Raw genomic sequence first — 13440 nt, forward strand, 5'->3', positions numbered from 1 at the left:
AATCGTCCGATGGAAGATGAGACTAATATTGGAGCAAAACCCTCACTTTAAAATCTTATAGCCTGGCTTTCCAAAGGTCCTGAGCATCTGCAGCTCCTGTTGATTTCAATTCAGAATATCAGGCCGTTACTCCCAATTTTTGGTCAGTGACAAGGCACTCTTACATCTGGACACATTTCTGAAATGAAACCATGGAGTGAGAGAGAACATCTGTCTCCCAGGGTAACATGAAAGGCTGCAGGTGAGCATTAGTGGTTTTGTTGGTGGAGCTGCTCTTTTGGGTCTCCAACAAGAAGTTCTGTGCTCTTGAGGGAGCAGGTCCTGAGTTTGAATCCTGTTGCCTCCTGATGTGTGGGGTGATATATGTGTGTGCATAGTAGGCTTAGAACATACTTGTTACTACTGTTGGTATGAAATGATGCATAGAGGGCTGCAGATATCAGATATCCAAGGGCCTTTACAGATATAGAGCAAACCCCATTCCTGGCCATGGAGAGTATACTGTCAAAGGCCCTGATCCTCTAACAGACTGTATGAGCTCAACTAACTATGTGAGTACTCCTGTTGAGTTCAGGGAGGCCAGGCAAATCCAAGTATCCTGAAGGCTTTGTGTTTTAGAGAGCTGTTTCCCCCCTCCCCCCATTTTTGCCTCCGTGTTAATGGTGGTGATGGGGGAGATGAGGGACATGGGCGGAAGATCATTGGCAGCTACAGGATCTGGTCAAGGGAAGATCCAAGAGATCTGAGGTCACCTTTTCAACCTGATTGCAACAGGTGACCCCCATATGTATCAATCTAGATGAGTAGTTGTGCCTTCTGTTACCCAATGCACACGTGTAAATGCAGGTAGTTCATTATAACTTGTGTTATTGGCCCCACTAAGAGAGGGCCGTATTGTACGAAAATACAATTGACAGGTGCAATGAGTGCAGGTGCGTCTATTGTTCCATGTTATCACATTTGAGCCCTACATAATTTGGCAGCTGTGGCCAGTTGATCACATTTCTTGGGCACCTGCTTGCTTTAACCAAAGATTTCTGACTTCAAGGGATGGTTAAGAAGAGATACAACCGTAAGGCCATGAAGGGAGGCACAAAATTGTACGTTACTGTGTGGTGTAGTTCCACAGTATTCTTGCTTCAGGTTTTGATGGTTAGCAAGGTACTCTGATTTTTGTTTTTGGGATGTTTTTCTTCCTGCTACATTTTACAGTGCTGGTGAAGTCATTGTATGGTTGGTTTTGTGTTGTACCATAAGGCTAGGGCCACCTTTCCATTGACTTCAGTATAACTTACATCACTGAGGAATGTGAATAAACCTTCCCCTGAGCAACGTAAGGACCGAAGAGCCAGCGTGGATAATGCTATGTCGGCAGGAGATGCTGCCGCTTCCTCTGGAGGTGCATCCATTATGCCTACGGGAGAGCTCTCTTCACTAGATGTGCTACATAGAGCTCTCTTCACTAGACGTGCTGCAGGCCGCTGTAGTGCTTCTAGTGTAGACTCGCTCTAAGTCTTGGCTTCGGTACAGTGGAGGACACACTTTTGAAAGTCCCATTCACGCCACACCTTGTCTTGTAAACTTTATAGAAAGAGTCTGCTGACGCAAGTAGGATTTAATGATGCTGCCTGAATTGTTGTTACCTCGGAACACAAAGCAAAGGCAGGTCCTGATACCTGGTGTAGTGCTGATGTCTGCCCTCCAGGCACAAGTTAATTACGGGTATACTCTGGCTCTCTTAGGAATCATTTTAATTTCTCTTGCAATCTGAGCCTGTTTGCCCCCCCCACCAAGAGCTCGGACAGCACATAACATGTATGGCTCTGTGTTGTTGGGTGGACTCTGGCCCTCACTTACTAATCTTATTTAACAACTTCTTTTAGTTGTTTACATGTGATACAATCCATCAATGGTTTTCAACCTTTTTTGCTTAGCAGACCCCTAAAAATTTTCAAATGGAAGTGAGGACCCTTTTGGAAATCTTAGACATAGGGGTCCCCCAGGTTGAAAACCACTGCACTATATAATTGAGGCATCTTAAAGATGATATTATAACATCCATCCTGTCTCTCTTTGGAGCAGAAGGAAAGTTACTGGGTGAAAACAGTCCTGCCCTCTGCATTGACCTGGTTTCTCTCAAAAATGTTAATCAAAAGCAAATCAAAGTAGCAAGCCCCTCAAGAGGTAGTGCCAGTGTTGGGTTTGAGATCCTCATGTAAAAGATGCTCCATAGTTGCAAAGTGTTAATTTCCAGCCTTCTGAAACAATACTGTAAATTGTTTGACCTAGTGCAATTAAGCCCTCACCAGATCTGTAACAACAATAGCCAGAGATAAGTTGTACTCCTACAGAATGATTCTGTAAATAAATGAAACAAAGTACAAATGAACTTTTAACTTTCCAGCCTTTGCTACTGTGCACTCAGTGATATTTGCACAGTGAACAGCTCTGACTTTTATAATAGAAGTGCCCACTTCTTGGACAGAATGTTTTCCAAAGTCTTGGAAAGATAAAAATTGAGAGTGTACCAATGTGCTTATTAAACTTGCACTGCATGTGTTAATATAACCTGGAACAGACTGACTTTTCTGCACAAAGCAGGGTTAGAGACTTTATTTAAAACAAGCAAACAAAAACCAGCACAAACCCTCTTTTACCTCTGAAAGCCAAATGGAATCTTTCTTCCCTCCCAGTTGTCTTGCTCTGCCCCATTTTTCAAAATTAACCTTGTCACAGTATCAGGTTCTCTTGTTCTTTGTGGAATGTGGAGGTCTTATTGAATGCTACCTTGGAAAAGTAATAGCTGAATGAGTTGGGGGGGAAGGGGAGAGCAAGGGACTGCATAGTAGGATGCATTGCAGGAATGAATTGTTCCTAGTTCAGAATTGAGTATGAGGATTTTGAACAGTTTGTTTTCCAAGTGAATGGGGAATATTAATATGCTGTTTCCGTAATGGGTGTACATTTTTATAGTGAATAAAAACAAGACCATACATTTTATTTTCAAGTATATTTCCAGATACTACAGAACATCAAACTGAGGCTTTTGCCAAACATATGAACAACCACTAGCAAATATTTGTAAATAAACAATTTGCAAACGGACACTGTTCCCTCCAACTAATTGGCACTTGAGTTTTCTAGTTGATTGATTATGAACACTTTGTTTATCCATAGCATTGGCTGGGCCCTTTTATAAATATGAACAATACTTCTTAGCTCTTTCATAGTGTAGCGCTTTTCATCTGTAGATCTCTGAGCACTTTACAAAGGAAAGGTAAAAATATACTGCTAATCTGATTAAACTGCAATCTGATACCTCTAGTTATTGGCGTATAAAATGTAACTTTAAAAACATTGAACTACCATAAAAAGAGGAATTTGGAATGAAATGCCTTTTCACTTTCAATATAATGTCATTATAGTTTTTAAAAAAATCATTACTGTTTGGCAGTGTTTTTAATTAAGGAAGTGTAAAAACAAAATAAAAAACTCTGCTTGTAGAAGACTTCTGAGCATGAGCTCTTCCCCTCCCCAACCTCGCTGTGAAATGTCCGTCAAATGTCTAAAGAACCCCTGCCTTGTAAATGTGGTTTGTGGATGACTCCACTATAAACTGACCTGTGCTGACACTGCCTCTGGATAAGGGTCCAGCTGGGAGTTAAATCATACTGTACACTACAACTACTGCAGTGACTTTTGTAAACTTAACTCCAGTGAAACCAGTTCAATCATCTGTTGGGAACTGGGTCTTTTTTTGTGTACATGATTTCTCTTGCTCCTTGCTGAAAAGGGAAGTTCTCCACACTCGGGGGAAGAGAGCAGTGCAGCTATACAGGCTTGTGGCATGTATTATTGAATTTGGAGAAGTTTTCGGCACAGATTAGCCTCTGAGGGATGCTTTTTTCATTTTGGTGCTCTTTCTGTTTTAGGTATACTGCTAAAACACTTAATTCTATAATGATTATCCCATAGCTCCTGAAGGAATGAAAGGGGGGTATATTTGACTAGGATCTAGCTTGTTTAACATCAGGTGGTGGTTGTGGGAAAGTAGCAACATTTAAGAAAAGTGATTGTTGTGTGTAAGATTTCTACTAGCTGTCTCCATGTTTAGTTATTTGAGCTGTTGTGCAACCCAGTGTGTAATCTGAGATTCAGTTGCAGATTTTTGTTGCATCATTAGACCTCCTCTTTCATTATTGGTTTAGGAACATTATATAGATCTCCTAATTCATGTAATTATGTTAAATACTACATCGCCCCAATGACATGTTGTTTGGAGCGGTGAAACAGTTTTAATTCTAAGGTTGCCTGCTGGGTGTTTAGTTTGGGAAATCTGGACAGAGCAGCAGCACCAGATTAAAAGCAGATATTCGGGAAGCATCAGATCACTAGAAAAAAGCAGTCTGCAGCCCACTTTTAGAGCCTCTCTGGCTACTTCTGCGTATGCAGTGGGTAGTGCCCTGAAGTGGGGGTCAGGATCAGGATTCTGTTCTCACCTCTGCCAGTGATCCGGTGCGAGACCTTTGACAAGTCTCTTCACTTTTTTGTGCCTCCATTTCTCTTCTCGCATTTTCTTTGTTTAATCTGTAAAGTCTGAGATGTAGGGACTCTAAATATATATCGGCACAGTGTCTAGCACAATTAGGCCTCTGTCTTGGTTGGAGCCTCCAGGCATAGAAATGATAATATGATGGGGGCAGAGGGGACTTGCTGTTTTGGGGTTAAGAATCTCATCTCAATATAAAATATAAACACTATCACTGAGGCAGTATTTATTTCCTTCTTATTTTTTCATGTGCAGTTGAACTCATTTCAATGAATAGCTGATCTGGCTAAATTTTTGTTCCATACTCATCACTGTGGTATCTGAGCACAGTACAAGTTTTAAATTTTATATTTTAAAGTGATCTTTTTTTCCCCTCTTCCTTACCACATATTGTGTGTGGGAGGAGAGGGGGGAATAGCTGATTTGATGTTGAGTTGGGGAAAAGTCAAGTTAAATAAGTGAGTTCCATCTATTTTAAATACTTCTGTGACCCCAATTACTGCAGTATCTGAGCGCCTCGCAATCTGTAAGGTATTTATTTTCACAACACCCCTGTGAGATAGGGAGTGCTACTATCCTTGTTTTACAAATGTGAACTGGGATGCAGAGAGACTCTGTCCTGGTCTACACTGGAAAGTTACAATAGCATAGCTACATCTCTCATGGGTGAAAAACCCGGACACCTGAGAGATGACCTAACCCCCTGGCATAGATAGTGCTACCTGTCAACTTAGCTACTGCTTCTTGGAGAGGTAAATTAACTAGAGCTACTGGAGAACCCCTCCAGCTGCTGTAGCGTCTACCTGGAAGTGCCACAGTGGTGCATCTGCAGCTCTGCTGCTGTAGCGTTTTAAGTGTAGACATAGCCCAAATCACTTGCCCGAAGTCAAACAGTAAGTCTGTGACACAGCAGGCACTTAAAGCCATGTTTCCCAGGTCTTAGGCTTGTGCTCTAATCACTGGACCATCTCTTCTCTGAGATTTGCATTTAATTCTGAAGGAGGTGAGATTCTTGGGAATTTTGCCATCTATAGGGGAGAGCTGTGCAGTCATGGGCCAGCTGCTGAGAAAGCTCTATCCTCTGTGCTTGCTACCCTCATTATTATAGCTAATTGTTCCAGTGGAATAGAGCTGCTGGTGGATCATGGCCACGTAGAGGGTGGTAGATCCCTGCATACCTTGGGCAACCCATGTAAAAATACTGAGGACAAAACCTTGGAATTGATATGTTCCCCTTAGGAAGCCAACGCAGAGAATAGGGCATGGATTGCTGGGCAGGTGGTTGCTGTTTTATGGTCCATTTGGAGTTTTCTCAGGGTCGGCTGCAGCTTTCCTAGGATAATGAGTTGCAGTAGGGTCAGGTTCTATTTTCGGTTTACTTCTCTGCACTGGAAAATACCACATCCAATAGCAACAAAATTCTTTTGCCCAAGGACACCTGCTTATAGGCATGAATACACCCAAAGAATGCATGGGATTTACTTCTCCCAAAGGGCTGTGCACTTGAAACTTTGCCTCTGGCAAGACCACTTGTGAATACGGGTTCACATTTTAGGGACAGAAACCCATCCTCTTAGGATGCAGCACAACATGTATGTGTGCAAAATAAGCATTGAGATACTCCATCATCTGCGCCTCAGCTTGTGGGTTAGCAATGATGACTGTGTTCCTGTAGAGCTCTGCTTGCTGTTCTTTGCACTTCCTGCACATTTCCTGGTCTGCAGATGGGGGGTTTATTTTGGGCTCTGGCCCAGAAGGTACAACTTGTTTAGATTATAGACTGAATGTCATCATAGAAGAGACATCATCCTTTGTGTCTTGTACTAACAGACAGAGGCTGTGCCCCTTGGAAGGGAAACATTAACAAACAGAAGGAGGATCCATGGCGTCATTAGAACCCTTTCTTTTGAGGAAAGAAAGGGCTGTAGACTTGAGTCATTATAGCAACTTGATGTTGCTCAGAGTTATTTGCCAAAATTTAAAAATAAACAACAGTTCTTCAGCTGGAGATGGAAACTGGGTCTTAGTCTGATGCTTATAATATTAATGCCCATATCAATCAGTATTTTTAAAATTCCTATAAAATTCTTAGCATACTCTTACTGTCCTCCAAATAACTGGAGCATGATGGTGCAGATGAAGTCGTTAACCCTGATATGGTTCTACAAGAGCTTACACTTTTTAACAAACAAAAATATTAATACTTATGTAATATGAAGGGTGTGATGCATTCCGGTAACAGCAAGGCTGTGTTTCTGGGCCAAATCCTGCTCTCATTAATATGTATTTTCATATTCTGGTTGTGCACAGAAATTAGACAGAATTAGAAAGTGTTGTCCAAACTGTGGGACAAACTTTCAAAAGCCTTCCATGAGCTGCTTTTATCTTCTGAAGGACCAGTAATAATGGAAAAAGATGTTCTGTAACCCAAAAGGCTATGCATATGTGTTATGGCAATGTATAAATATGTCCACAGAAATACAGCCAGTAGAGAAAGGGCCAAAAAATCTGCTCAAACTCTTGTAGATGGGACAGCAGTTTAGGATGCATTAAGGGCAGGCAACATTTTCATTGGTTTAATTTGATACCCAGTTGTGAGTTGGGGGGTTGTTTTTGAAAGGCTTTCGATATTTTACCGCAAGGGTTGATTTGGGAGTCATTGCTGCGGGATTGGCCTAATCTGAGGCTCTTGGCCATCATGAGATCCCAGCTGTAACAAATAGTTCAAAATAATCAAGTGTTTATCTTGTAGGCTATTGGTGCCCAGTTTTTGTGCTCCGTTTAGATTTGTCGAAAGTTTAATTATTGCAATTACAAAGTGATTCTGAGATAACTCATTGGTCCTGTCAAAATCGTTGAACCTTGCAAAGTGGAAAATACATTATGCTTTTCAAAATAAAAGAAAATAATCTTTACTTGAAAAAGGAAATAACTTTTTAAAATGTTGCTTCTGGCTTTATTAATATTTGATGGGGTTTTTTTGGTTTTCTGTTTTCATTTTGTTTTGTTTTTAACTGAAAGATAGGCAAGCCTATGGTTCAGCTCACTTGACTTTTGGGGAAATCAGCTGGGCAACTGAAAAGTAGAAGCCTGTAAATCAGAATGGGTGCTTCCATGTCACTGGTTGGTTCTTTCTCTCTCTCTCTGTCCTGAAATTGTTTGATTGGGGTTCCTATGTAACCCTAATAACTTCAAAGAGGGCCATATGAGAAGAGGTCTGAGGTGCTACTCTGGAGACATCCATAAATAGTGTGCCAATTCAAAAGTTTAAGGTTAAATCCTCTTTATGCTGGCTCAGGCTATTTGCCAAGACAGTAATCACAGTTAGTTTCATGGATGCCTTGACTATCACAGACTTCTTCATTCTTCTGTATTTATATATCACAGTTGGAGCTGTGAAATACCACAGTGCTGAGATATCAAGGTGAACGGCATCAAAGAAATGCTTTAGATAGTAACCAGTGGTCAGTTCATACCTAGTCATGTTCAAATGCACTAAACTGGTTATTCTGAAGGTGGATACGATTTCTTCAGTTTAGCATTGCAACTCCCTTATTGCTGCATGTATTTATCCTTCTTTGCTTGGCTTCCGTGTCTTTCACTGGGAAATCCTTCTGCATATAATTCATGCTTTGTGAATGTATGGGTGACGTGCATCTGATGTGTCACTGAACTGACCTCATATGAGCATCCCACAAGGAATGAACTTGGCCCAGTGGTTTTATATCTTAGCTTTTTGGTTTTGTAGCTTCTCGATACCTGAGTTTAAGTCCTTTCTCTGACCGCACGTGGAAATGAGTTTCAAGTTCTTGCTGCAGTGCCTTGTAGATGTTTAACATGATTGGCAGTTTTCCTCTTAAGAGTAGTGTAGGACTGGCATAACAGAGGGTGTTGCAGGTCAAAATCAAGGGACATGGACAGAGCTATGTGGGGGGTCCCAGAGTTGCTTTATTATTTTGGAGCTTTAGGAATGTAACAGCCAAAAATCCACTGGATAGATTGAGAATTTTCTTTAATTTTGTAAGGGAAGGGCTTTTTACATCTAATGATGTGACATTACAATTTGAGTGAATTTTCATCATTGTATGAGAGGATTTCCGTGTGGATTTCAATGTTCTACTGTGCAATATTATAATTAAAGCTATACTATATTTGTGAGAATAAATGATCAAGGTACATTTTGTGTTGTCTTAGCTTTGCTTTTAGCATTCTGTGTTCACTTGCTAATTCACACAGTGTAATGGGTCTCCCAGTCATTAGTTCTACCATGCTCATTTTTCTGATCTTAAGTGCGCTTTTAATCCTGAGTCCCCTAAAGAATATTGTTTCAGTGTGAGGGAGAGCAGCTATCTATCTCGGCTTACAAATGCCTTCCTGTCCAGTAGAGCACAAAGTCAGATGCTCCCCTTTTTTGGATAGCAGGAGATATGATCTGTTGGGCCTGCTAGTCTCAGCTGACTTGTGTGTACACACACAGGAACTTCTGCTGCTGTGGGGAGCAAGAGATGGCCTGAGGTGCTCAGCTGACTTGTTTTTAACTTATAAAATCTCCCACAGAGCATTAATAAACTGAACAACTAACTGCACTTTCTCTCCTCTCACCACTCTGAATTGTACGTTAAGAGCCCAACTTCCCTGTTTTGTTAAACTGTCTTCCTTTCCATGTACACTTAATGGGACAGATTGATCTCTTTGGGCGTAGTATGGGGAGCGAGTCATGCCTTAGAGCAGGAGATTTGCCTGTGGAAGGGCACACAGGAGCATGCTTTAAATTCTAGTTGGGGTACCACAGAACCCTCATAGTGGGAGTTTCTCTGTAGAGCTGCTGAATTGGTGCTTCTCCCAGCTAGCCTGGCTGTCCTTTGCCCCTTCTGCACTGGCCTGTCTTTACTAAGTACTCTGGAGCATGGGGCTTGCCGGCAGCATGTGCCCCTGCTCCTGATGGATTTCCTCCTGAAACGAGTTCATTTAATCTTTGTAGGAACTACATCTTGATCTAAATGAATCTTTCACTTCAATTTAATTGACCCACCTATGGAAAAAGGAGCTTTGCCGTCCTCATCTGCATGCCACTTAGTGGAGGCAAAGGTAAGAGAGCTGTTTGTTCACTTCCACCTGCAGAACATTGCTACTTTTTGAAATGTGAAGCTCCACAGGTTAACGGAGACTTCCAGCCTCCCTCCCGAACCAACCACTGGCTTGTATTCAAATTAGCTTGTCCTCCTTCAACTGTTTTCTGTCTCCAGCTTTTGTATATGGAATTCTAAGGGTCTCTCTTTGCCAATGGTGCCTCACATTATTCCAATTTCTCTTTTCCAGGACCCGTATATAGCTTTTCTGTGCTTGACTTGGAAGTCTTGAAAGAAGCTGCTGGAGCTTGCACACTGCTGCATGCAGTTACAGTAAGATTAAATACTTTTTATTGATCAGTGATGAATAGAAGTAGTTGAGATAACATCATAAGAACACACAATCTCCCAAATTTATCTGCTGTTACCATAGGAAGATGCTGATATGAAAGCATGTTTAAGTTTATTTAACAGACCATTTTTTTGCTAACATTTTTTACAATCGAGGTGTAGAAGTCAAACAGCATAACTATCCCATTGAAGAAGAGTGACAAAAATAGGTACAGAAAGTCATAAAGCTATCGGAACAGAATAACATACCAGCATTATACATGGAGTACAGTGTATTAATTATCTGTCTCACTGAGAAGCTCAGAGTTCCCCATTTGACGCATTGTGAAATGCATTTTTCTCTCCTCTCTCTCTCTCTGAGGCAGGGAGTGTCATGTAATTTCGCACTGTCCCTTACAGGGGTTGTTTTGGATAATCAGCTGAATGTGAGTTTGCGGTGTGACACTGTTGCTAAAAGAGCTAATGCAATCCTGGGATGTATAAAAAGGGAAATTTCAAGGAGGAGTAGAGATGTTATTTTACCTCGTCTTTGGTATTAGTGCAGCTGCTGCTGGAATACTGTGTCCATTTTGGTGCCCAGAATTCAAGAAGGATGCTGATAAACTGGAGAGGGTTTAGAGAAGAGCCACAAAAATAATTAAAGGATTAGAAAACCTGCCTTATAGTGGTAGACTCAGGGAGCTCAATCTATTTAGTTTAACAAAGAGGAGGTTAGGGAGTGATTTATTTGCATTTTACAAGTATCTACCTTTGGAACAAATATTTAATTATGGGCTTTTCAGCCTAGCAGAGAAGGTATAAACAATCCAGTGTGTGAAAGTTGAAGTTAGACACATTCAGACAGGAAATAAGATGTACATTTTCAACAGTGAGAGTAAGGAACCACTGGAATAATTTACATTGGGGCTTGGTGGATTCTCCGTCACTGACAAATTTGAAATCAAGATTGGATGTTTTTCTAAAAGATCTGCTCTAGAAATTGTTTTAGGGAAGTCCTATGGCCTGTGTTATACAGGAGGTCAGGTTAGAATATCACAACGATCCATTCTGGCCTTAGAATTTATGAAGCAAAGACTGGATGAGCCAGGCAATGGCTTTTCTATTAAAGAGAAGTCTTGCATGTACCTTTGATAGTAGGTGAGGATGCCTAGCAGCTTGTGAAGTTCACCTGTCATGCTTGGTGGTTGCCCTGCAAACCGCACAAACAAGCATGGTGTCAGCTGAATCCATTTTATAATCTTCAGAAGACACCCCCACTCCCAGGTAACATACCACTTTCTTAAAGAGGTCACATTAAGAAGCTTTCAGCTTAATTCCATGTTTCTGTAATTGTTGCAGTACTTCCCTTACATTCTCCCCGTGTTCTTCAAAGGTACTGCTGTAAGTGTGGAATATGTACCTCATCCCTAAGGTCCGTAAGGCACTCTTTCATGCCCCCTAGAAGGCAGCATGTGCATTTGTTAAACCGAATGGGATTCTAACCCATTCAGACAGGCCCCATAAAGTAATGAGGACGGTGAAGTGACAGCTTTGTTCAGCCACGAGACTTTGATGGTGGGTCTTCCCTTGATCCAAAATGAAGAACCAAGTTTTACCTCCTACTCCATTCAGAACATCTTGGATTTGAGGCATGAGTTGTCTGTCTGGTATGGTTTTTCCATTCAATTCCTGATAATCAATGCAAAGTCTTAAAAGTACCATTCCTTTTTCAAACACATACCCCTGGTGATGAATAGGATGACTCTGATTTTGTCATGTATCCCCTATTTAGGAGTTCTTGCTGATATTCCTTTACCTCTTTGTATAGTGGACGAGGCATTAAAAGGCAAGTCTTCTGTACGGGTTGCTGATTTTATCATCTGCAGACTAGAGATGTATCCCCTGTCTCTGTTTTTGGAAAAAGCTTTGGGCTCCTCTTTCAGTATCTGCTGGGACATTTTCCTTTGCATCTCTGACAAATGGCTCAGGTTCACTGCTAGCAGAGGCCTTTCTCTTTGTTGGCTTTAGTCCTTGATGCTTGGTATGACCATCTCTTTTTAAACACTGATACCACCTGAAAGGGGTTTGTCTGTTGAGGATCCATCCACTAGAATTTCAGATTTGGTTTGCGGTAAACTTCCCAGCACAGTTCATCCCTTCAGTGTAACGTCATGTTTTGAAGGGTTACTCACAGGGATATTTATCCGGCAAGATCAGTCTTTAGGTATTTTGGCTAGTGTGTTTCATATCCAAATCCCCAGGCCACTGAGCAGCAGCATCTGGCTCAAATATCGTTGTTAAACTTTCGGTATCCAGACCTGTAAGAACCCAACATGCTGCATTAATGACTGTTTCTCTGGGGACAGTACACCCCTTTTCCCGACTTGAAGCATGCACAAGTTGTCAGAATTGTTATTTCTGATGAAGTTCACAGGGGTTTCCACTTTTGCCATGCCGACATGAGGAAAATGGACATTTCATATTGTTAATGACTAATGGGGCAAAGTGCTGGTGTCTCATCAGGTGAATTGCAGCAGTGGTGTTTGACTATCTCCTCAATAACAGTGTAGCCAGTGATCTTATTCTCCAGTTTTTGTGGACTGGCCAGCACAGGAAGAGTCAATATCTCCTCTTTGTTTAACTGGAACTGGACTTCAGTCCATCCTTCTTAAGGGATTTGAGTTCCATTGGCAGCTTTAAAATCAAGCCCATCTTCTGTTTCCAGTAACTCTTCAAGCTTCCTAAGGCGTGTCCAGGGGAGATTATCCCCTACCCACTGGCTCAAGACCATGCTCACCTGTGCCCCAGTGTCCAACAGTTTCTCTTTACTGAGGGAACACCACACCAAACATCTCTTTCCAACTGAGTTAGTCACTCCGGTTTGGTGTTAGATGGCAGATATGGGTCACTCCTGGTAAACTAGACTCAGGGCTCTCAGTTTTGTCTCTGCTCTCTTGTGATTTTCCTGCCTGATGCTGAAGATGACTTTGGGACTCAGAAGTTTCACTAATCATTCCTTGTCTTGTAGGTGATGACCCACTGCTGTTTCCTTTCTGTCCAGGTTCTCAAGTGATCCTCTGTGCATGGCATCTTGATTGGTAGTGTTCTCTGCTTCCACATCTGGAATAGTGGTCATGAATATTGCCTGTGCCAGATTTGCTTGCAGTTTAACACATTCTTTTCTCTAGGGTTGCCTGTCTGCAGGTTTCCTCCTCCAATTATCACTGCTTTTGTCTTGTATCTGGACAACTTGCCTTAATATGAGCTTTTATTTATTTAATTTAATCAATAAAGGCCTTTAGTTCCCTAGCTTCATCAGTCAATTACCTTTAGAGATCTCTTTTCCTTTGGATGCAGGTGCTGCTTCCTCCTCCAGCCTGTGTTGTGTAGGCAGTGATTTGTCACAAAAATACACTTTACTGCCTTAGCATGGATTCCCCAATTTCTGTTTTCTTTTACCTCTTCACTTTCAGCACTGTTCAGCTTCTCTAA

At 41.5% G+C, this 13440-nt stretch overlaps 1 protein-coding gene across 3 annotated transcripts in view; it reads left to right on the forward strand.

Annotated features, from left to right (window-relative positions):
- AKAP13 (A-kinase anchoring protein 13) overlaps window positions 1-13440 on the forward strand; it is a 297054-nt gene that overhangs the window by 44216 nt on the left and 239398 nt on the right. For 2 of the 3 annotated variants that reach the window (XM_067555646.1, XM_067555644.1), the window contains 2 exons: window positions 9531-9637; window positions 9869-9951. In XM_067555646.1, coding sequence (XP_067411747.1) covers window positions 9941-9951 — 11 coding nt within the window. In that variant the 5' untranslated portion in view covers window positions 9531-9637; window positions 9869-9940. The remainder of the gene's footprint in view (window positions 1-9530; window positions 9638-9868; window positions 9952-13440) is intronic. The other variant, XM_067555647.1, reaches the window with a different exon arrangement.

Source organism: Emydura macquarii, unplaced genomic scaffold (genome assembly GCF_026122565.2).
Source record: "Emydura macquarii macquarii isolate MOO-44397 ecotype Brisbane River unplaced genomic scaffold, CSIRO-AGI_Emac_v2 contig_1644, whole genome shotgun sequence".
Classification (NCBI taxonomy): Eukaryota; Metazoa; Chordata; order Testudines; family Chelidae; genus Emydura; species Emydura macquarii.